This window comes from Solea solea, chromosome 11 (assembly GCF_958295425.1).
Source record: "Solea solea chromosome 11, fSolSol10.1, whole genome shotgun sequence".
NCBI lineage: Eukaryota > Metazoa > Chordata > Actinopteri > Pleuronectiformes > Soleidae > Solea > Solea solea.
Genome location: NC_081144.1, coordinates 17,348,692 through 17,374,634, shown reverse-complemented (window position 1 = coordinate 17,374,634; position 25,943 = coordinate 17,348,692). Strand labels below are relative to the sequence as shown.

The 25,943-nt window shown below is 40.5% G+C and overlaps 2 protein-coding genes across 2 annotated transcripts; both read left to right on the top strand.

Annotated features, from left to right (window-relative positions):
• The first annotated feature begins 826 nt into the window (after positions 1-826).
• On the top strand, positions 827-9,534 carry tmem115 (transmembrane protein 115). The gene is made up of 3 exons (XM_058643197.1): positions 827-2,311; positions 3,464-3,828; positions 6,029-9,534. The coding sequence occupies exons 1-3, from the start codon at positions 1,820-1,822 to the stop codon at positions 6,336-6,338; spliced, it is 1,167 nt and encodes a 388-aa protein (XP_058499180.1). The 5' UTR covers positions 827-1,819; the 3' UTR covers positions 6,339-9,534.
• Positions 9,535-12,161: 2,627 nt separating this feature from the next.
• On the top strand, positions 12,162-22,594 carry rhoab (ras homolog gene family, member Ab). The gene is made up of 5 exons (XM_058643060.1): positions 12,162-12,311; positions 17,354-17,511; positions 19,095-19,215; positions 19,901-20,031; positions 20,164-22,594. Exons 2-5 carry the CDS (start codon positions 17,356-17,358, stop codon positions 20,335-20,337), a joined length of 582 nt encoding a protein of 193 aa, XP_058499043.1. The 5' UTR covers positions 12,162-12,311; positions 17,354-17,355; the 3' UTR covers positions 20,338-22,594.
• Positions 22,595-25,943: the final 3,349 nt, after the last annotated feature.

Below are 25,943 nucleotides of genomic sequence, written 5' to 3'. Positions count from 1 at the left end.
CCACACGATGAGCAAGTACTTGGCATCAGTGAGAGAAAATATTGCCTTTAAACGGAAAGAAATCTTTGACAGAACCAGACTCAAAGGTGTGCATGTAAAGTTGTAGGGCAACCTTGAGAAGAAACTCATTCTCACTCGCCCCTCCTCCCTATTTTAAATGAAGTCTATACACAATAGAAATATTGCTAGTTGCAACTGTTTTATATTTATGTATATGTATCTGATCTGATCGGCCCCCTCACCAGGTGCTGTTTTACTGGCATTATACATTGAGAAATTGGATTAGTTTCCCATAGACTTCCATTAAAAGGGACGTCTGTTTGCCCCCTGTTGGCTATTTAAAGCACTTATACTTTGGCAAACGTGTCCTCCGGAGAACCAGGCAACGACATCCGCGTTTGTTTAAGGCACTGTGGTATAAAGTACACAAAACAGTAGCGCGACTGTTGTAATGTACATGAACCTTACTGAACAAAAGAATTTGTATGTGGCTGTTGGATACAGACTTGACCCCTCTGAGTAAAATATAGCCCATTTGTATATATGTATATGTATATATATATATATATATATATGTATATATATGTATATGTATATATATACATATATGTGTGTTTATGTAGGCTATATATATTATATATATATTATATATATATATGTATGTATGTATTAAAATAAATAACAACGATTAATGTACTGCAGTTTGTTTGTTTTACTCATTCTATAGTCAACCCAACGCCTTGCTCCCGTGTTCAGAACTCCGTTTCCCAGCATGCTGTGGTGTTGAAACGTTACGTGACTGGATGTTTTTTCACCGACTGTTGATGACGGTGGCAGACACAGCGCAGGTCAGTAGCTGTGTGCTGCTGCTGCTTCTGAGAGGAAGCGAAGGAGAGGAAGAAGGAATAACTGTCCGCTAAAAATTTTAATCTAAATGTTCCTGCCACACGAAATCCCAGAAGAACGGTAAAATCAACATATGAAGCGACTGGGGCAGTTTCGTTAGTCTCTCTTCTGACGCTGGTTCACAAACGTCTCTAACATTGTTTTGGAGGCCTGTTGCTAACTACGGGAAATCCTCGGGTTAGCCCGGTAGACACCGAGCCGAAAGAGGACTCAGGCGAGCCGGAACTAGAGCGTCGTGGTCTGGTGTGGTCGAAGCTGGTGTCTCAATTTTACACGTAAACGAAGACGGGACCTCTCCTGCTCCGTGCCGGATATAAATGAACGCAACGCGAGACGATTCCAGTTTGACAGCTAGCTAACATTAGCTTTGTCTCCTGTGTTTACAAGCTAAGTCGGTTGTTATCTACTTCTTAGGATTGACTATATTTGCTCGTTTGACCTTGTACTTTAATCTAAAGTGTGAAGGTCGCGAGCTCGACATCAAGATCGAAAGGTGTCCGAGCTAAAGTTACCACATCTGTTTATCTACCGCAGCGCAAAGTTTGTTAGCCTGTTGGATAGTTATGATCAGTCTCGTTGCTTTGTCTTCACTGAACTTAAGTGTTTGAATGTCAGAGAAAGTTAAATAATTAGTTCAACTGTTAAGTCGCATATCGATTTTTTTTTTTTATTATAACAAAGAGTGTTCAGAAGAAATTGGCATAAACTGAGTTGATTAATGAAAGCATCTTTGCTCATTTGAATATCCCGGATGAAGGATCAAAGAGAGGTGTGGACACTGATGCTGCCAGGTGTCACTTGTTCTGCTTGGCATTATTAATCTTACACCAGCATCCAACATCTGCTGCACCAGGAGCAACGCTTCTGCTTGAGCTGATCTGCTCAAGAAGGAACATCTTCACAACAGACCACAATGAATCGTTACCTGCCAGTGGCAAGGCAGCACTTCCTTGCTGCTCTTGCCAGCACCAGTGTGGTGGTGAAAACTATAAGTGCTGTGGTAATACTCCTGTACCTGTTGTCATGGGCTGTTGACACTCCATACTCACTGGGGGTGACACCGGGATACCTTTTTCCACCCAATTTCTGGGTGTGGACACTGGTGACGCATGGGGTAGTGGAGCAGCATTTCTGGGGTGTGGCAGCCAATGTGGGGACAGTCCTGGCCTGTGGGCGTCTCCTGGAGCCTCTGTGGGGTGCCCTGGAGCTCCTGATCTTTTTTGCAGTGGTTAATGTGTCTGCTGGCCTCCTGGCAGGACTCTCCTACCTCCTCACCTATGTGGCCACCTTTGACCTGGACTTCTTGTTTGCTGTGCGCGTCCATGGAGCTGCCGGGTTCCTTGGAGGTGTCCTAGTAGCACTGAAACAAACCATGGGGGATACTACAGTGCTCAGAGTGCCGCAGGTGAGTCCAACAAATAACGCAAGTTACTTCTGCTCTGCATTGGCACTTTAATGTCAAAGAATGTTCTGCTGATTTGAGCCTGTAAATAATAGCAGGCTACCAATGAGGAGCAGCATAGTTAAACAGAGAATATAGCATAACAAGAATGTAAACAACTAGTTACTGATTTGCGTTCAAGCCTGTGTCACCATTGATGTTCAAAAAAAACCAACTAAATTAATATGGTTTGCTTTGTCGAGGGCATGAATATGTCCCAGTATGTATGGACACTATACAATCAATTAATAATTACAATAATTACATAATTAACATCTTCCACTGTTAATAATGTATTATCAAGTTGTTACATTTGTAAAGTAATGACACTGTGGTAGTTTGTATTTGTGGTTTCAGTCTTGTTTGACTTCATTTTTGAGTTATATACCAAGGGTTGTGCACATCTGGGTCTATTCTGTATTTTGTGTATTTATGAAGTTTAAATAAGTTAATACAGATTATCCAGCAAACCTACAACACATTTTTCAGATGTTAATGCATTCTTTCTTTTAATTAAAATTTTCAAAAAATAAAAGGGTAATTGTGACATGTGTATGGGTGTGGTTATCTAACTTGTTAATTCTTGCAAGGATATAATTGTCCTCATGAATTGTCAGCCATAATGAAGCTGATCTGATAATGAAGCTAGTTGAAACCATTGTTAAATATAATGATAATGCAAGGAGTGTAAATGCCAGTGATTCAACTGTTGAGTGTTTGTCTTTAGCCTTTGTGATTATCTACTTAAAATGATCGATGAGCTGCTATAGTACACTTTAACAATTCATCTGATGCTCCTCTGGAAAACTCACATTAGCAACACATTCCTAATGTGTCTCCTAAACTTGCAGGCTACTCGGCTTTAGCTATGATTATTCTTGCTTTTTGTGCTTTGCATGACTTTGTATCAACCTTAGTCACTTCATGCAGTCATCTCAGGAAATGTTAATGTTTAATTGATGCTGAAGGTGCCAATCCATCACACCCCAGGTTGCTGTCAATAATTGTTAGTTACAATTTATAAATCTTGACTTGAGTGAGTCATTCACAGTGGTCCGTATGGACTAGTAGTTACTCCCTTTACCTAAACATTGTTGTCTCCTACTCCTGTCTCAGGTGAGACTCAAAGCAGCCCCAGCGTTGGTCCTCCTCCTCTTGGCCTTACTGCGTCTCTCTGGGCTGCTTGACAGTGCCGCCCCTCTGGCTGGGTACAGCTACGGTGCCCTTTCTGGCTGGGTCTACCTGCGTTTCTACCAGAGGCACAGCCGGGGTCGCGGGGACATGTCGGACCACTTTGCCTTTGCAAGTTTCTTCCCTGAGGCGCTCCAGCCGGCCGTGGGGCTGTTGGCAGGACTGGTACATGCAGGTCTGGTGAAGTTGAAAGTGTGCAGGAAGATGGTGAAGAGATACGATGTTGGGGCGCCCTCTTCCATCACTATCAGCCTGCCAGGGACAGACCCACAGGATGCCGAGAGGAGGAGGTGAGTCTGACCAAATAAAGTCAAATATTGTCTGTGTAGATACTCATTCATCTTAGTCATATTTCTCCAAAAGTCACTGAATCAGCAGCAGCTGGACTAACGAGATGTTTCACCTCTCATTCAAGACCTGTCTTTAGTTCATAGAAGTCCAGTTGATTTCTTAGGGAGCCAAATATTAAAACCTGTTAAACCTTTTCCCCAAACAAGAATATTTCAGAAGAAATGACATTAGTGGATATTTAGCAAATAGTACTCATGGCATTAAAGAAACCCGTCTTACCACAAGATCCATGTAGTAGCTACTTTAGAGTTTCATTTGGCTTTCATCAGCAAGATGTTCCAATAAAGGCCTAATTTCTTCACCAACAATGACAGACATAATGCATTTCCTAAACCTTTACCCATTACCGAACCATCCCTACCCTTTATCTACCAAAACCCAAACCTTTAAAAAGGGTCTTTAAAGTTGAGGGCACTGGCTGAAATGTCGTCCATAACAATGGTTTAGAGTCAAAATTGTCCTCACGACCATAGAAAGCCATCATGTGCACACTAGCTGAAACCCACACAAACTCCTACTTTGTCTTGTTCCAGTAAATGACAGTCAGACTTGCAAACTGTCACACGGATTCAGTTACAGATAGATGTTATTGCTCACACATAAACAGACTTGATCCTGTTATTGTCAAGGAGTCTTTTTATATTTTTTGGGATCTCAGTCTTTTGTGTGTGAATACAAATGTTGTTCTACCCTGTCATTGGAAACGCATCAAAGGACAATAAATGATCTCTCTTTCCTCCCAGGAGATGTTTGTTGAATATGCTGTCATGGCTGCACATGTTAAAGCTTCTCAGTTACTGAGACGCAGCTTAAAATATGACATCCAGCTTGTGTGGTTACATTGTTTTCACTTACTGGTTGGTTTTCATTATACTGTATTTCAGTCTGCATCGCTACTCATCCTATTAGTGTTTCTGTCCTCTAGCACGTCACATTTAAAACGTGGATTAATTCAAACATGAATTCAGCCTCACTTGATTCTTATGGTGTGCAGCCTCACTTGAATGCTTGATTTCAAGTTGCTGGTGATCAAGCGGTCAATGGTTTAATGAAAGGGAAATTAACCTAATGGTGATGATTTTAAAAGGTCATTTGTACTTTCCAGGGCAAGTGGGCCATATTTAATTGAAAAAATGATTGACTCATTCATTGAAATTATGTTCCTCTTGATTGCCAGTAATAAGGACTGTGTACTGTTTCAGTTATCTAAGACTCTTAACAAAGCAGGGAATCTCAGTTTCTCTCCGCCAACATTGTTTTTTCCTCTCTCTGTGTCTCTCTCTGTACTTACTGAGGAGGATATTTTGGCTGTGCACACAGTGCTCCAATATGTAGATCATAGTTGTGGTAAAATAAATAACTTCAGAAAGAGGATGAAAGTTGTAATACTCTTTATTATTAAATTAATATTATTAAAATGATTACAAGTGTTATATCTCATTTGAAACATGCTCACCCTCTTCCAACTCTGACTTCAATTTCTGTAGCAGCAGATATTACATAGGTCAAAGTAGAAAAGGGAAAATCTATTTGTTATTTGTGGGTTTTTTCAGGCATTGATATGCACCACAACGCGTTCCTCCAATTTTCTTTTACTAATTTGACGTACAGTGTTAAAGATTATAGGGTCACAGCCCCTCGTTGTCATTGTCAGTGAGTCATAACAGGTTCCACAGGTGTCGGAGAGGAATTTGTACAGATGAATTGGGGACACGGAACTCTTTCGTTTTAAGGGGAAATTAAGACATGGGACAAAGTCAGGATATGTAGTTACATAAGTCATTGATGTGTAGTTATATTATGAAAGTATAGCAATGAAGATATACTTGACTTAAGGAGATTAGGTGAGCCTTTTGTTAACTGGCTAAAATCAATTTTCCCCCACCATTTTGTGAGTGAGAGAGTGAGTGTCAGTAATGATGGCATGTTTGTTGAAGTCGATGTTGACAATACCTCATAACTGAACTATCCCTTTAACCTTTGAGGCTTGTTTACCTCTTTTTTCACACGTTTTTTGAAGCACAGTGATTCATTGGAAATATGATGAGATTACATCTACACAGGAGCACTGAAACAATCACAGCTGTGTTTCCCTCTGGTGTTTATGCAGAACAATCTCTCTCTCTCTCTCCTTTCCAGACAACTGGCCCTCAAAGCTCTGAACGAGCGTCTAAAGCGCGTGGAGGACCAGAGTGCATGGCCCAGCATGGATGACGAGGAAGATGATGAAGAGGACGAGGTCAGAACTGACATGCAGCCTCTCCTACCAGGTGGGCGTGACCCCTCTGCCTCCTCTGTGTTGAGACCAGCAGGGGGAACCATAGGCACTTCTCTTGCCTCCTCCTCCTCATCCTCCTTGTCACAGAGTGGCGGAGCACCATCCCCAGGCGGAGCACAGCACCCAGAGTCCAGCATTATCAGCTTCGAGGATGCGCCATCCAGATCGTAACAAATAGAACGGGCACGAGTACGGATATTCACGGCGTGTTTGATGTCACTGGCAGGTACTAGCGTTCAGTGTCTCTGGCTAGTAAACTAATATATTTGGTGTCAGCGATTAGGCATACACTCAGTATCACACACAAAAAAACGACACCTTTGACCAGTTCATACACAGCAGTCGTGTGCATACAAACACTCTGTTAAAGTCACCATGAAGCTCAGAGGGTTGATAACTGTACAGCGCTTTCAGTTTGTTCGACATTTTGGTTATAGATGCTCAGTGACACTTCATTCTCTCTTGTCCAGACTTAATGCTGACTTGCAGAGTTTGGTCCACTGCTTCGTGTATCTCTCTTGGTTTCTAAGTAAATAACAAAATGGGTTTACAATATTCTCTTTGTAAGTCGTGCTCAGAGCAGCCCATATTCTTCTCTGATTGCTTGCTACAAGAAAGTCTTCAGTGACAGACTCGTCATTTTTGATTCTAGATGAAATGCCAACTGTTCGCGCACCGGTTTGTTAAGTGCTAAAGCGACTTCCGCGTTGGGTTTACTGGTTCATTTGGAAAGCATGTGGACCAGGGGAAAGACGCTGCTGCAGGTCTGACCTGCTGAAGAACTATGATACAAACTTCAAGGTTTGAAGAGTTGCCAGGTGGGTCTCTGGAACAGCAGGCAAAGAAATTGACTGTGTAACCTATCTTTTCTTTTTCTTTTTCTTTTTATCCTTAACTGTTGCTCAGTTGAAATCTTTAAGCTATTTTTTTTTTCTCCACCATGTTCATCCTTGAAGAAAATCAAGAAGACAAACTTTGTATCTGTGCTTTAACAGGAAATGTAAAGGGTGTTCCTCTCACACACAGATCATTATAATCCCAGTGAATAGTGAGTTGCAGATTCATAGTTTGTAACCGACGTGTCAGACACTGAACGATGAAGATAAATGACTTCATAGACACAGGTGACTTGGTCACATCTCACATCTCACATCTAAACTTGCTCGGCTGAGGGCAGGGATGAATAATTTCTTTGAGAAGTTGAAATGATTAAAATGAATCACAAATTTCTTGCAAAGGAGAAGGTCAGTGATACAGTTGTTTTTCGGGCGGCAGTCACTGTACTGTCATATGATCATGGCACCTATCCTAGTTTTTCCTTGTTGATTAAGTTGTTCACAGCCACTAAATTATTCTAGATGGTGAGAAACTGAAGTGTGAGCCTGTGATCGCAAGGTTAAAAATGGCTGCAATTTAGATGAGAAGTTGCACGTCTCTACATACTGCACATAGGTAATTGTTTATGAGGTGACATTAAAGCCATCCTCGGTCCTTTAAATGCAAACTCAATCTTAAGCTGAGAACAAGAACAAGCTGAGTAAATTAGGTTTCAGGTTGGCTGGGAAGCCAAATTTCACAAACTAAAAAGACATCCATGCATACATACATTACAGCACCTTGCGTACAGAGGACTGAGAAGCAATATGACATTTTGGGAACTGCTCGGAATGTTTTGATTAAATCGAGAAAGATACCATTACATGTTTAAGTCAGATATATTGCGGTTTATTTTATATTCAGAAATGAGTTTTGTGCAGACTAATCTTGGAGTGGCCTTACGGATGTTTGTATTTTCACCAACCGAGGGGGCATGCAGTAAAATCACATTGACCAAATGACCAAAATCAGCAAATCAAATGGAACAAAAGACAGGGAAGGTTATTTATTACCTTCATGTGTTCTTGTTTTAACCAGCAGCTGGGATAGGATTTAAAATCAGCAGAACTTAAACAAACCTCCAGCGATTGTGACCCGAGTTAAACAAAAAACAACAGTTCACACGGGAAAATGTAGAGCTACGGAAATATCCTGCATCCATCCATCCAGAATGCTGAGATAATCAAGGCAGTGGTTTTAACTTCTTCTACTCTGGGAGCATAATCTAAATAAGAACTACAAATTCAGATTAAATATGTAGTGAATATATAGAGGAACGGTTTGCTTTTAACTGATGGAAATGTGTTGTATTAGGGAAGTGATAAGCCATATTAGTGTGATGAAGCTATGTGATCTGTCCTGTGTCTCTCCCCGTTCCTTCCTCTCTGTGCTCTTCTTAGCAGATGTTTACGTTGGATGAGTGGAGCCATTCTTTAAGTAAATATGGATGAATGATAGTATTTAAAAGGATGAATGAATGGACAGACTTGTCTTTCTAATGCAGTTTCACTGTGGAGAAGGTTGAGCTTCAGTCAAATATCTGAAATCTTAAACTGCCTCCTTCCCTCAAAAGTATTCACAGTAGAGATGGAGGAAAATGGTCAAAACAAATATGAAGAGAAGCTGCTGAAAAAAACATTACAATCACAGTTCATGTTTTCATTCGCATACATTTTTTGTCTTGAGCTCAGCGTAGCCTGCATCACACAACACATCGTAACATGGACGCATGCGGAGGAAAGGTGTGAAGTTGTGAAATATGGTCAAATGTTGTTTTATGATGTAGCAAAGGGTGCAGGGGGGTTTAATACTGTCTGCTGCATGGGTAATCTGACTTTTATCCTCCAACAGCCCCTGTTCTGTCTTCTTATTTTGTCATTTTCCCTTTCCATTCGTTCTGCTCTAAACATGCTCATAGAGAAGTTAGGAGTGTAGTCACAAACTGTCCGTATGAACAGTACCACTGTATAAGTACATAGAAAAGTTACATGTAAAGAATTATGTTCACAAGCAGTAGTTATGACACTTCAGTGGCCAATGAAAGTGCACCAAAATGCTGTCATTGCAGTTTGGTGACAAACCATTGTTTGCAAAAGTGTATTCCCCCCCCCCCTATACATCAGTATCGTGTCATTACATTTTATTAGGGTTTTTTGTTTTTTTTTATTATTTATTAAGTATAATTGGTGAAAAAATGGCTGTGGGGTTAACACCAGTGTCCATGATTTGTAGTTCTCTGTTTATCTGCTCTAAGATTCAAACTGATTATAGTGCTCTGACTTATGTTGGCAAAGCTGGACATTGAAACATTTTTCTTTGATTACAAAATAAGTTGTGACCCTACTTTTGCACCAACAGACCTTGTTGACACTAATGACAGTCTCTCTCTCTCTTTCTCTGTACTGTGGCTGTTCCACAGATTTCTCTTGTTGTAGTTTTCAGATATATTTCTTTATCTCTGTACAAATTAAAAGATGATTGTATGAAAGTGTTTCCCGCTGTCTACTGCTTTACTGCTGGAGAACTTGCTTTCCTGATGCGAGTGTGATCCTACTAGAAGGACAGGACCTGGAGTTGGAGGAGTAACTCGATGCCTGTTATTTACAACAGAAAAAAATGTGAGTATGCTTCCGTGACCTTGCATATAAAGAACAGTATGTTTGTACATTTTGACACTAGTTTTCACTTGAGAAGCTGGTGGCAGATGGATGTATTACTGTAAGGCCATTTTGACTTTGATTATGAGTGTTAAAACTTGATTTTAGGGTCTGAATAAAGTAAAGGTTGGGTTGGGGGTTGGGCTTAGGCATTTAGTTGATATGTGGAAGGTACAGGATGAGGAATGCTGTATGTCTGGGTCCATGGTGAGTACTGAGTCTAGTTATGTGTGCATGTGTACATGTAGAACTTTCTAGCAGGCAAAACTATTTGTCTTTCATTCTATTTATCTGTTCATTGTTGTAACTGGTATCAAAGCACCGTTGCCTTTAAAGGTGACATTGAATGCTTGTATCACACATATATGTTAGTTATGGAGGTCTACTTACATATATTAACTTGTTTTCATGGTTATAATCCTACTAATCGCTGCAAACGAGCCGATCAAAATATCTCCTCACTGACACTCTCGTCAGCCGCGCTGTTTCAGACCAAAATCACACCCCCAGAATGTGGACTGTGTTGTGATTGGCCAGCCAACGAGAGCTTTCCCACTGTCCTGTGATTGGCCAGGTACCTGGAAGTGACATAATAAATAGGCCAGCTCTCAGATACACAGCTCCCCCTCTGGCACGGTGGATGCTCTGCATCACAGCAGCTACAACGAGAGTAGTTCTTCTTCTGCGGTTGAATGTACGCAACCGGATGTGCCCGGACTAGTGCTACGGTGGTGAGAGGAGTGGTGAGGATTTCTGATGACGACATCAAATTAAGGAAGTGCCGATCCGCTTCGCAGAGCCCAGGAAAACAATACAACACTATTTTCTCAGCAGTGGCTGAACTGTTGTTTTGGAACTTTAGGGTTTCATAAACGAGGTAATGACGCAGATACACACACACAAATGCAGCGTTAATTGGAGCTTCCGGTCTATGTGGCCTTTAAAGTGCCTTTAAGGTGCATCGTCAAAGCCATGTTTTGTTATATATTGCCTTCGTATGCGCCTTTGTAAATCTATCTATCATCAGAACCTGTACGACTTGTCGGTTTTACAACCTAACAAGATGCTGTCTAACTGACTAACTTCAAACTAACAAACTGTCTAACTGCTAACTGACTGCTGCTTAACTGTGTATGTGGAATAAACCTTCAGAAAGACAGTCGAGTTGTGCCCGCCGTACTTGTTCTGGTTACCCTTTCCAGAAGGGAGTATTGAGCTGGAAAGACCAGCCAGCAGAAATCTGGACAGTATACATGTACTGAATGTGTGTGGATGCACACAAACGCACTCACTTTTGTTACCTTTACAGCAGTCATTCTCAAGGTGAGTTGGGGGAAATGTTTTGGAAGGGAAGAATAAATTGGCAGAATTTTCCATCCTATTCATTTTAATTATGTATTTGCATAATGCCAAATCACAAGGCAAAAACATTCACAACATTATAAAGAGCAGAGAAACCTCACACAATGAAAAAGCACGAGGCATCAGTGGAGAGAAAAAAATCTCCCTTTTAACAGGAAGAAATCAGAACCAGACTCAAAGATCTGCCCCTACCGGTTGGGATGAAAGGAAAAATGTGGGACAGAGGAGAGGTGGGGGTGGTAGTAATAAAAGAGAGAAACCAGGAGCAGACATACAATTGTATCACGTTATAAGTTTAGACAATTCTCAATTAGTTATGACATGTTTATAGTACTACAATGTCATTTATACAGGCAGCAGCATATACACACACAGTAGTGTGGTTTACTCATTCAAAGTTGTTACAGAAATGGCAGAGAATGAAAGTTGTAAAAAGAATCCACTTTCTTTTGCAATTTGCTCTTTTCAGAATGTATTAAGTGAAATGGGTCATCTATAAAAAGTGGCTCCCCATTTGTGTGTGTGCGTGTAGTGTATGCAATTTCAAGAGATGCCCAAGAGCCCTCTGGCATGCATACCTCAACTGGCCGCTAGGTGGCGCATGAAGCACATGCTATATCTGGACAATATTTCCTGGTTCATCAGACAACTGCAGTGACAAAAAGTTACAGCTTATTTGCTGGTTGGATGTTTGCTCAATTAAATCAAGTTGGGAGAAGAACATAACTGTTAAGAGAGATCTATAATTACTTTTTATAATGTTTCCCCTTGACTGATTATCCCATACTTCATAAATGTTAATAATGAGACATTGTTATTCGTGTGAAAAACACGAGGCGTGAACAAAACTTTACGGAATCCGTAAAGTCCACCTGCAATTATAAACATACAGCTTTACTGATGTTTAAAAACAGAACCGTTACATTTACGCACACGAGAAGCCCGAGGAAGTTACGCAAATGTCCGAAAATAGACTGTGTTTATAGCTCAGTATAATTGCACCGCTATTACACATTTCCACGCAGCTCATAAGATTTCAACTCAGTGTTCTGACATGTCGTGCCCGCGCAGGTGTGGCTCTCCGGCTCGTGCCCGTCACCCCTCCCCCTCCCCACAAGCTACAAACTACAAACCCAGGCTGCGCGCTCTTGTGAAGTAATTCATTGTATGAGACACGGGAGGAAGCACCAAACGATTCAACCGGTCGGCAAAAACTGAAAAACCCGTCCGTTAGCCACAGAAACTACAGGTAAACTACTTCCATATATTCCCGACGAATGTGAAGATGTGTCTTTTCAAAGCTGTCCACTTTAAAAGCTAAAGTCTTTGAGTTTTTTAGTTGTCCGGTGCTTTGAAATACCGTGTTAACAAAGCTAAAGGCTAGCAGAGTTAGCTTACGGTAGCCAAATTAGCCTTTCCTTTAATCGACCTCAGTCTCAATGCCGCCGCTTCGTACCTGCCACAGTTTCTATTAGGAGCAAACGGCGATTTGAGTGCGGGGTCCCACATGACAGAGACGCATTCAAGTGATTTAACAGAGAGTTGATATTTGGGGTAACTTCTACCGTGTTTGTAAACTGGACCGTAGTGACTGAGTTCGGGAGGCGATTCTGCTTTAACCAAACAATGAAGCTCTTTCCCTGACCTGCCTCCGACGAGCCTCTAAACCGCTCACTGGGGCGTCATGTACACCGTGTTTATTTTGCGCTAACATGGGTCCAAAACGCTCAAATCATTAGTATTATTAAGCCACGAGTGTACTATATTCTGTCACTAAAACCGGCTTTTTTGTCGTTTTGAAAGTGTTAAAAAAGTGTTGCTGAAAACAAGACACATGGTATCTGCTTGACAGGGGATATTTAAGTTTTCCCCCCACTGAAGATTTTTGTCTCATAGATTCACTGCTAAGAGGTCTTGTACAGTGAGAGCTGTAGTGTTTTCCGCTGGTGTTTAGTTTGGATCCGGGCCACCCACCCATTCTTCCACTGCGGACACACTAGCCATCTGTTGCCTCTGTGATGACGCCATCTTTCTGCTGACCCACCCAGTGGCTGTCTGGTTCTAAAACAATGTTTGCTTTAACACTGGAGGCTCTCTTAAGCAACCCATTATATTAATTGTAATATATACTGTAAATAAGTACTAGTACATATGTGTACAATTTATCATTTCAATTTGAGAATAACTAACAATTTAGTTCGCACTTGTCATGATTACAGGGGATTTTTAACTGGAATTAAAGTCTGTAAATGTACGGAAGTATGGATAGTGATGCTTTTGCAGATCAGCATTTGAAGGAATGCATTACAAACTCGTTGAACAGTATGAAAAAGTGATGTGATTTGTCTGATGAATGCTGAAGTAGTGGATATCTGAAATGACAAATAGTGGATAAGACAAATGTCATTAACGATATCTGAAGTGATCATTTTTGTTCAGGGAGAATTCAATTATGGCTACGTGTAATACCTATCTAGATAAGTTCACCTGGCTATGTTCTGGTTTCCTTGTTCCTCTGTGACAATGTCTCATCCTGTGAATGTCTTGGTCAAAATATTTGAAGAATGTGTCGCTTGAAAACATCGCCCTGTTCTGCCAAACAATTGATTATTAGGAAAAATGAACAGATGAATAGATAATGAAAACAATCAATTTGGTTGCTCCCTATATAAGTTATGCTATTCACACATGGAAAATGTTTATTCTTAATGATTATTTTGTGGGTATTTATGATTAATATATTTATTTTATTGTACTCTTAAGCTTGTGAAGCATTATTTAATACACTAACCCATGGCATGCAAGCATGATTTATTGCAGGTTTTATACACCGTTGTACTTGAAGCTGCTGCATATAATCATATCTTCCTCTGCTGGTGTATTGACTACTTGATCTAAATCCAAATTTACTTGATTTCCAATTGATGCATTTTTGGTGTATACATTTATAGTCTATATTTAATACTATTTGCTACATGCAGCAGTCCAGCAGCTAAGCTGAAATATATTTTTTACCATATTTGATGAGTGGAAGACGAAAAACACCTGCCGTGTTTTCACATGAGTTGGCAGTCGGTTAGCCATAATTAGGCCACTCTAATTTTCCACCCCATAGACTGTGTGGGGTATTTCTTGACATGATTAAGGTGCAACCATTGTCTGTGTGGGGTTTTCTATAGGACACACTCATGAATCATAAAGGACACAGTAACCATATTAAAAATGCAGTTCATGCTGTGGAAGGAAACAATGCAGAATGATTAGTGTTTCACTTAACACACAGGTCTCACAGGTGCTTTTGACAAACAGGTCTGTGGTCAAAAATATTGCAAGAGTTTGAAAGAGTTATCATTTTACTGTTTACCTACTGTTTTATCTCAATGATGGAGACTGAAGGAAAGGTCCACATTTTCTTTATTGAAATAAACTGTGGCTTATTGTATCAACCTGCAAATCAGAGTTGTAAAAGCTGCATCATGTTTTCAAAAGAAGTGTACAGATGTTAACGCCTGTCTCTGCTGTAAGCCCTCCACCTACTTTCAGTAGTGTTAGTGTTTGTGTCCTGTTGCCCCCTCGTCTTTGTACTGGGTTTTCTAATTTTGTCACTTTACCCAACCATTTTTGTGAAGCATCTTATCAAAAATAAATGTGTAAAACCACAATGATTTGGCCTCAACAAGAGAATATTCTTTATCAGGAAATTTGGATTTGTTTTCAGTACATATATTTTCGGTGTGGGTTCGGTTTAGGGTTCATAGTTGTACATTATGGGTTGTTCTCAGCTTTAATTTTGCTGGGCTACCAGTGGTTTTTGAGTCTGTACGATGTCGGCAATTTTTCAGTTGATCAGCATTCCATTATTGGTTAGTCAAGTGAGACCTGCAAGAGTTTGTGACAGCTGGTGTAACATGCTCTGCTGTCACAGAGGAAATACACTTGTCACATTTGAAAAAAATAATATTTAAAGCATCTCCCTTTACTGCAGACATGAAACAGAAAATGTGTCAGACTGCCAAAAATGTCTGTCAGTGTCACAAATGATGAACTCAAAAAGACTGAAGTGTGGAAAATGTTAACTTCCAGAAATAATTATTTGGAAAAAAAAAGATGCATGGGCCAAACATGCCTCACCACAGTAACTCTCAGTTGACAGATGGCCACTGAGACAGTGAGCTGGACATCAAGCCAAACATTTTTTTTTACCCACTATATATTTTTCAACTTTACCAATCGCATTCTCTGTTACGTATGGACATATGACAAATCTATCATCAATAAGTCCATTTAAGATTCATTTTCTTTCTTCCGAGTGTTCACGGTTTACGAACATGCAGGTGCTGGTTAACATGCCACCTGGTCCATATTTCCTAGAGCTCTAATTGTGTTAGTTAATATTTTACATGTATTTTAATATAAGCCAACAACATGATAAAATTAGGTCCTAGATCACCTTTAAATGTGGTTTGAGTAGTCTGATCTTAAGGGGCATTAGGATGCGTTCACACCTGTACTGTAAAAAGTAGCTCACTGGTAATTGGATCACTTGTGACAGATTTCAATAGCATGTCTGAATCAGGTCACTGACATTGACCACTTAAGCATGTCTCCTGTCACATCAGATTGTGCTTGGATTTGAAGCACTGACTCTCGGTTAGTGCTGCTGCTGCTTTTTATTACTACCTGTCTCAATTATATACTTAATACTATTTGTTGGCTCAAAGGACTCCAAAGGATCAATTAGAGACTTGCCTAGAGGCACTCAAGTGGCAGTTATTGAAACATGGGTATGTTGCTATTGTGTACTGAATGTTGCCGTCATTGACCATGTGCCCAGCTCCAGGCTAAAGCTGCTCCCAATTTTTATCCTTTTTTTTCTCCAGTCAGATGAAATGGATTTAATCTTTTTTGACACTGCTGTCCTACTTACAGTATTCCTCCACCATTTCAAGGATGTTTGCAGCAGCCCACAGTGGTGTGGTGCATTTTGGGATCAGAAACTAATGGGACTTGCAGGCATTAAAAAACCAAACTTGTTATGAGTTTTACTTGGTACATTTGTATTTCCCATCCCCTCATTGACATTTTCACGCTTAATGTGAGAAGTGGTGTTGCCAGGTGGATATAGCAAGTGTTTGTTTGGGATGTATGTATGTATGTATGTATATGTGTGTATATATATACATATATATATATATATATATGTGTGTGTGTATGTATATATATATATATGTGTGTGTATGTATATATATGTATATATATATATATATATATATATATATATATATATATACATACATACATACATACATACATACATACATACATACATTACACACACACACATACAGTGCTCAGCATAAATGAGTACACCCTCTTCGAAAAGTACCATTTTAAACAATATCTCAATGAAAACAAAAACAATTTCCAAAATGTACTATTTGGGCTTCAACCTATTATCTTCATAATTATTTGTCAATTAATTGAGTATTTCACTGAGGTTGGGTTGGCAGGGTACAAGTGACACAGCATCATACTACAACTTGGGAAACAAACATTCAGCAATGTAATGTGTTGCCCCTCCTGAGGTCCAGTCATCGACTACCTAATACATGTTTGTTTCATTTTGCTTCAGTACTGCCACCTTGATGAATGATGTGATTGTGTACATTCCCTCATCCAACAGCTAGAGCGTTTTGGACTTTATTCCTGTTCATGTTAAAAGGGGAATTCCTGCTTAGTGATTTGATTACACTGTTGACTAAAATGTAAAGTTATGCAATTGCAGTCTAGTTCAACAGAAGAACCAGACATTTTCACAAATATCTCATGTTTATGATGAATAGATCCAGTCCAATGATTCAAGGCTACATGTTGCTCATTTGCAGCAACTTCCCCTAAATAAAATCCTTAAGATTGTTTTCACACACCCACATCCGTCTACTGGTACTTGCTGTGTTGGAAATCACTGAAATTAAGACTGTATTTTACTGCTTGGTATCTTGTTCAGTCTATCCTGCCCACTTATACTTGATAATGAAGCATGAGAGCCTTTACACTTGAACTTAGGACTTTGTTGCTTTCAATTTCAAGTCTCCTAATCCCTGAGATGCTCTGAATCTTGCGTCACTGGTCAATACATTTTGATGTGTTTATTTTCTCTAATTAACTAATATAGACTCTTCTGGAGATATATTCTTCTCAAACTCTTTAGTAATTGCATGTCTTACTGTATTTTAATGTGCTTTTTCTGCATCATCTTGATTTTAACCTCCACTGCATTTCTTCCTCCAGGCATGGCAGCCATTCGTAAGAAGCTGGTGATCGTGGGGGATGGAGCTTGTGGGAAGACCTGCCTTTTGATTGTCTTCAGCAAGGACCAGTTCCCTGAAGTCTATGTGCCCACTGTGTTTGAAAACTATGTCGCTGATATTGAGGTGGACAGCAAACAGGTGAGGTCCTTGAGGTCGAAGCGTCTTTGCAACCCTGTGTCACTTTTTAAGATGTGCCTCCTTCTGTCATGATTTTTTTGACTCCAAGCAGTTATTTTGTGCTAGTATCTGCTAATTCTGTTGCCTAGGTGCTCAACCATGCTCAGTCTTTCTACCCTTTTGGCAGAGCAAGCCTATTTTTGTTTCTCTTGCAAATGTCAGAAATGTTTTTTTTGCCTCTCACCAGGCGTGGGGTGATCATTTTGAGTTTTCTAGCCATGTGTTCTAGGGCTGCATGATATCTTGTAGATCTATTGTCGTCGTGTTATCAACATGCCTCATGTACATGTCGCAAACAACTGCAATAAATGTTTCTCTCGCACTCGATCAGCCATGTGCCCCCACAGTGTGCAGCAACGCCTCGCTCCTAAACTTTCACACAATCATTAATATCCATGGACTCCGTGTTTCCTCCACATTCATTTAGAGCAATGCTTGTTTTATTTCAAGTTGGTGTGCATTTTTAGCATATTCCTCGTTATTTATCTGCCCAGTTCTATATCTCATGTCTTGGCACAGACACAATCACACACACACGGAGTTGAGTGAAAGTTAACTTGGGTAAAAGATGAGTTTAATGCTTCCTCCTAAACATAAAAACCAGGCTGAAATATCATCTTCTATACTATACTGTACAACAAAACAAATGCATTTATTTTTATCTCTTCAGCCCTACATCCCATTGACATATTGATGATCAGGATGGGGGTGCATTTAATACAAAGTCCTTGCATACCAGAAAGCATGTTGTCGTCAACAAGCACATGGATGTAGAGGTTATATACAAATCACAAGTCACAGCACGTTTCCCCCGGATCAAAAAGTTTGTTCCTTACAAAACACTTGCTCCATTAAAGCCTTTCACTTTAACCAACTATTATAGCGACCCGTGATTGCACACACAATAAAGTTGTTGTCATCCTGCCTGCTGCATAAGGCCAGTCATCTACTTTCCAGAAATAGCAAACTGGAAGTCTTGCACAAAAATAATGACGGGCGTCTACTTGCTTGTCTCTGCCAAAAATAAGTTATAGGCTAACCCACAAAAGCGTCTTAATGTCATGTAGTTTTCATACCATGCTGTCTGCTTGGAGAGCCCTTGATATGTCACTCACATTTCTTACTTGGAGTCCATGTATTACAAATGAACAGATAGAATGCCAGATGTTTTTGTAAGAATTTCAATTTAGAACAGGCTACAAAATGGGTTTGCTGCTTTTATTTGAACAAGTTGGTAGTAAATATTGTAAATATGTTTGTTTTTTATTAGATGAAGTTGAAGTTTTTCAGTCGCTGCACTGAGATTGTGGAACAATCTTCCACAGCATGTTAGACACACAATTTAAAAACAACTTTGGCTCAAACTCTCAGACCATGAATTAATAAGGGAATGTACTAAATTGCAGTTTTTTTTCCAAGAAGGTTATTCTGTCCTTATAATTCGGACAGTTTTCTGTCTGTTTATTTGGACAGAAATATAAGGATTATAAAAAAGGATTTTATAAAAAAAAAGGTAAATAATTGGTGTGTGTTTGTTTGGTCAGGTGGAGCTGGCTCTCTGGGACACAGCAGGCCAGGAGGACTATGACAGACTGAGACCTCTTTCCTACCCAGACACTGATGTCATCCTCATGTGCTTCTCCATAGACAGCCCTGATAGTTTGGGTGAGTTCACACCACATGCACATGGTCAGGCGACAAAAACCGACACACGTTAATGCACAACATAAAATACCACATCTCCTTCCTTCCTATGATCTCCCCCATCTTTCCGTTGTGTTATTTTTGGAAGCTGTACATGGCGTGTTCTTCCTGTTGTGACTACTTGAAGGGCAACTGCTTACATTTGCTGTGGAATGCAGCCATTAAACTGCAACAATGCGTTAAATCTTACAAGGAATTCTCTCTCTGATCATAAAAAAAAAACGTCTTTTCATAAAATAGAGCGATTAAAGATCATTTGATTGTAGTACTTTCACTGTACTTCTGTATAAGTGACAATTAAGGCTCATTCATTCAATCATTTCTGTTCAAAACAAGTAGTTTCTGAGATGATGCTCGGTGGATATATAGAAGATCTTCTTTTATTTTATTGTATGCCACTAAAGTGGAATTATCATTTCACTGACGCACATTTTAAATCAAATTTTAACTGTTAATTTAAAGATCAGTTTTATTGCTGCACAGCCAAATTTCCTTTGGTGTCGGGAGAAGAAATGTCTTCCAGCATTTTCTTTTTTCATTTTGCCATTAGTTAATTGCCATTTCTGAGATTATGAACGTCACCTTGTTTCCCACAGAGTTTTAAAAGCAGGTGTCCAGTTGTCATTAAGCTCTTCTTTCTTTGCAGAAAACATTCCAGAGAAGTGGACCCCAGAGGTCAAACACTTCTGCCCCAACGTTCCCATCATCCTCGTAGGAAACAAGAAAGACCTGCGCAATGACGAGCACACGCGCCGAGAGCTGGCCAAGATGAAGCAGGTACCTCAACTCTACTCCATGAGTCAAATGACTGTTAAGAAAATGTCTCTGGATTATAGACAACTGAATGTCGGAAGAGTTAAGTGAAAGTCCTTCTAAATTAAAATCTTTCTTTTTCTTTTCATCCCATAGGAGCCAGTGAAGTCAGAAGAGGGCCGGGACATGGCTGTACGAATCTCAGCCTTCGGTTACATGGAGTGCTCTGCAAAGACGAAGGACGGCGTGCGGGAGGTGTTTGAAATGGCCACCAGGGCGGCACTGCAGGCCCGCCGTGGAAAGAAGAGCAATAAATGTATACTGCTCTAAAATGGCCGATATATATTTGGACTGTTTTAACCCTGGGCTACTGTACACAGGACTGGGGCTTGGGAGGGACTGAGGGATTGGGAGGGACGGGAGGAAAAGCAGTAAACTTCTACCGCTGTAAAACGGCTGTTTGTTGGACTAAAATTACCCTGAGAGTTGTGTTTGGGAAACTCTGAATGACCGGGTTGGGCGGGTGGATGGATGGGGGGGGGACAGGGGAGCGCAGGAAATGGCTACAGTTGTAAACATTGGGCTCTGTAGCTGTAGGTTTACCATCAAGCTGGAAAATTCCACCAGCCTTGTCAAGTGTCACAAGCCACTTTCACTGATTGGGAAGATACTGGTCCTTTTTTAAAGAAGACCTTTAGCAGACTGGTGAGTAAATGTGAGTACCATGGTAAATGAACAAAAGTGGATTATTTATACCGAGGTGTTGAGTTTCTGAGAAAGGGACGGGAATGATTAAGTGGACAAATCAATATCTGTCAGCTGCTTTTATACAAGCTTTGAGTGAAATAACTTGTAGTGCAATTTCAACAGTTTGGCATGAAGAATATTTTCATCTCCATAGTGTTGTGTCCACAATATTAAAGCAATGGTCATGTGCTGTCAGGTGCTCGGGTCTTGTGTGTTGTATTACCAGAGAGGAGGAGTGGAGCCACATGCTCACATGTCCAGTTCAGTGCCATGCAGTCGCTCGCCGAGGCTCACAGACTCACTCTGAGCTGATTTGTCATTATTACTGGATAGTAAACGTTGTTTGAAGAGCCATCATCTCTGTGTGCAGCGCGAAATCACTACCAGTTGCTGCTTTAAATATGCATCAAACGTGTGCAGTGCAGTCAAGAGGAATGTGATGGTTGAATTCATTCAGAGGAGCAGCAGGGTTTAAACCGCTGCGGTGTAAGGACTAGGCGTGGAACTGTCCGCATGCTGGTGAATCTGTGGCATTTGTTTTAAGGCGACCGGCTCCATCTGAAGGTTATTCAACATTTAATAATTTCTTCATACCTCATCAGTGGAAGTGGCAGGGGAACTCCAGCATCGTACAATCTGAGCTAACTCTGCTTGTGGCTTGCCCCCCCCCCCCCCCCCCCCACATCCCTTCCTGTATCGCACAGCTGACTGCTGGTGCTCATCTTCCCCTGGTTTTAGACCAGGACAAAGAACAAGGAGAGGGAGAGTATTGTGTTTACATGCACACCACTGTTCTCCTGATGTGGGTTGAAGGACTTTTGTTTTTTGTGTCTAAGCATGTTTAAAGGTCAAATGTACAAGCTACATGTTAGGGAGAAAGATGTCTGTGATATATATGATGTTATCCATCTTCTGTGTGTCTCTTTCACCAGTTAGCTGTTTCTACCTGCCATCTAAATTTAACAGTTAACTTTAAAAAGAAGAAACATGATGTGAAATTACCTTTTTATTCATTGTCGGGTTTGGCAATCGGATAAATCTGGAGTGAAACATTCAGGTGATAAAGATCACTAATGTGCAGAGTAAGAATAAACCACCTGATATGAGTTGGAAACCCTTCATTTTAAGGTATTTTGTAAAGTTTTTTTTGTTTTAGAAATTGTAAGAGTGGCCGTTTCTATTGGAATTCAAAGTCGCCAGCCTTCCCTGACTTTTCTGTCTTATAATGCCAGATTGACACTCTCTTCAAAGTGTTGTACCTTCCTGTTCTTCTTCCTGACCTACAGGGAGGGAGGAGACTGTTCCAGAAACCCAGTTTTGTGTTTTTATACTTTTATTTTTTCTGCTTTAAAAAGGTATAAATATGTTGTCTATCAGTATTTCAGGTGGAAGACTGTTTTTGTTGCCACTAAAGTTCCTACTTTTTTTTTTCTGATGATGGTTGTGACGACTGGTCATCATCTCTGCCACATGCTGTTGTTAGGCAGTCAGGAGAAGGGCTGCCCCCTCGGCTGCTTGTCTAGAGCATCACTAGAACCATATGTGCTGACTTCTTTGTTTTCGATACAAACTCGGCTGAATACCTAAAAGGAAAAAAACAACAACTCTGGTTTCCTCAATGTACAAATCATTTTTATTTCTAGTTTTTATTGTATTTTTAAATCCTAATTTTGGATACTGAAGCAGTGGCGTAAACAAAGGAACAGGATAACCAAGCTGTATACAAATTCTGTAAATATGAAATGTGGGTTTGTTCATACTAGACGACACACATGCACAGGACTGGAAACTGTATTTGTAAACTAGCTTTGGTTTGTGTAATAAATTACTTTCTATACCACTCTGTCTAATTCATTGTGGTCGCGGTGGGTGAAGTCTCGTAACATGAATTATGGATGATGGGCGAGTGATTGTGATGAAGTAGTGGTCACACTACGCTGCGATAATGACGCCACCGTGACACAAGCAACACCAACTGAGCGGTGGTTGAAAATGTGGAAAACAGCAAGAGGATGGAGGGAAATGAGTCTGAGACACAGTACTATTCCAAATCTGTACAGCTGTGGAGCTCAAACAGGCTGGCAGATTTATAGACGTGCATAAAAGAAAAATTCTCGTTCAGCAACTTTCACAATCAACTACGTTGTAATTAATGTCTTATCACCCCCCGTAAAGTTATACCACTGCATTCCAAACGGTCAACCAGCCCTGCATCCATCCGCTCACTTATAAATCCGATGTACTTTATTAAGCACGACATGGCAGCTGATGTAGATCAATTTATTAGCGAGGCGAGTATCGTGGGTTTTACAGCAGTGCAGAAATGTGGCACATTGCAGCAGTTAAACTTCCACAGCAGAGCCTATTGATTGGATGAGAATTCCACATGAAGCCTCATCTCATCATGAAGCAGGTTGCACAACACGCTGTTACCACAGCGTGTCATCGTCACACCCTGTAATAATGCAGTGTGTTTTAGGTTTGAGCTAAAAATCAAGACATAACTGTACATCTGACATTGACATAAAACAAAGTCATTTCAGTACATCACTTCATAATTGCAGGCAGGAATCATCACATCTATGTAGAACACAGGTTATTTGGATCATTTCTGGTGGAAGAGCAGAACGGAACTCCAGTCCACTGAGTCTTTGCTGCAGAGAGAGAGAGAGAGAGTGGAGTGTGTGGGATGCTGAGGTTAGGCAGCTTCAGCCTGTGTGGGATGATGCTGGATGTTGTGGATTAATATGGAGAGGCTCTAAGTGTGTGTGTGTGTGTGTGTGCAAAGAGGTTGTATAAGGGGCAGCATGGAGGGATGGAATGGCAGAAATACCATGTGAGCAAGATGGTGCATTTCCATGAACCTTTTGCAAATGGAAACTAGAGGAAGCACTGAGGGAACACAAACCTCCTCCTAAGCTGCTCTCTTTCCCACAGTGTCAATACTCTTCCCTATTGTGTTGCAAAGTGAACAAAAGTCTTCACTGGGTCATTATCTTCATCCTCAGAAAATTCCATCCAATGGTCAGACATGGGCCAAACCAATTTCTATTTACATTTTTATTCATATTCTACATAAAATAGTATCCTTGTATCTAACGAAACTAATGAACACTGACATCATGATCTGCTTGTGCACATAGCAGGTGGTAATAGAAGATGCTTGGTGTTATAGAAGTAATATATTACCCAGGGGTGTCAAACCCATGATAATTGGAGCTCCAGTGGACCGGCCCAGTAAAATAATAGCATAATAACCTATAAACAACAAGAAACTCTACTAAGTTTACCATTTACACGTGTGATACAGATCACAGTGTGTCTACACAGGCACAACACATTTAGTCACAGGTTATCTGGAACTGAAAAATATAGTATTTCACATTATTGTGAGACATTTTTCCAAATTCAGGTTATAATTATAACAACAACAATACAAAATAGTATGGTAAAGTTGTTTTAAAACAGGATGTTGATGAAAGCACCAAACATTAGCTATGTTTCACTTGTCCCTGTTTGGGTTTTCATACCAATCCACAACGGATTTGATAACATGAGAGAAGAAGTGCCTGGAGCGACCTTTGGCAGCGTAGGAGACGTTATGGCAGGAAGGGGAATAGAAGGTGGGAAGGAAAGGTATAGAACGTACGAGGATCATAGTCGGAGGAGGCGCTGGATAATTGATCACCAGTGGTGTAGTGGGTGGATGTGAGTGAAAACAACACATCAGGCTGTGCTTCTCTGACTGAAAATTACTTTTTTGACAAAGCATTAGGCGGCTTTATATAAATATATACTGCACATTGGTGTTTGGGCATTGATCAACAAAAGTAAAGGGGGGGACAACTTGCAGTAGTTATACTGTTAGTTGGATTCAGCGAAAGCCAAAGAGATTATGTTTATCTACAGCACAACGATCATCAGAGAGAGTATAAAAGCTCTGATCAATGCAGCTGTAAATAACAACTCCAAACTGTGGTGGGCAGCGTTACACCTTTCAGTGTATAGCCTGCCAGAAATGACTATTAGAAGGAGGATCTTGCAAGTGTCATTGTTGCTGATTTTGTCATTAGAATCTGAATCTGGATACTTTATTAATCCCTGCAGGGAAATTGGGTAAGGCTATAAGAAGACTGGTGCATTTGAGTGTTTTCATCACCCACTCACACTCTGCATTCTGGCTGTTAATCATACTGCTGCTGCTGCTGCTGCTGCTGCTGCTGCTGCACTCTGTTAAAATCTCTCTGAAGTTAATGACACACGGTGTCTCAGCAGAACCAGGACTGACTACATCACGAATGACTGTGCATCCAAATATTTCAAAAATATAAGATTTTTTTTTTGTCCATCCTCTACCTGCATTTTGTCTCTATCTGTAAGCTTTTAGAAAATGTACACAGTTACAGACAAATGTGCAATGTGAGATGCACGATAATATTCTACATCGTCCCATCCCGATCTCTGATTAGGCTTTGAAGGTCTAGTGCAGTGTTGCCAACTTATATATTTAGTGAGCATTCAGACCTCCTAAGTGACCAAAGCGACCAGTGACAAATCTAGCGACTTTTTCTGGTGTTATTGAAGACTTTTAGTGTAGTGGCCAAGTCCCATTTTCAGCCGCTACTGTTTGCTAATTCGTAGATTGTTCAGACGTGTAACTCGGAGAAACTGATACTGAAACCTTCATAAACTTGAACTCAAAATGCATTTATTTATTTATTTTATTTTCAATAGGTTTTCCATACAAAGTCTTAAACCAAAAAAAATCCAACACGTCTCCCGAGTCTTCCAGAGTCTAAGACGGTTTGCTTCCCAAAATTAGCCACACCCGTGATCAGTGACATGTCCTTCTATTTCTTCAGGAGGAATAAACGGAGAAAATACAAATGGATATATGGCTCCTAGCATTTATTGTTTTACTTCTCAACAGCAGCAGTGTTGCCGTGGGCCCCTCCCGTGTCCCAAAGCACTCCCAGGCATCCCAGTCCTCTCCTTGCACAGCAGTCGCTCCCAGATGTTCACCCTCCACGTCCAGACAGCAAATGAATCGCACACACGAAGCCACCGATCAGCTGGCTGATCTGTAAATGGAATATTCTTTGTTCTGTTCTTTCTTTGACTGAAATAAATCACTGCATTTTTGGGTCACTTTTGCCGGTCACAGGCCCGGATAAAGGAAGAGGGTTGGG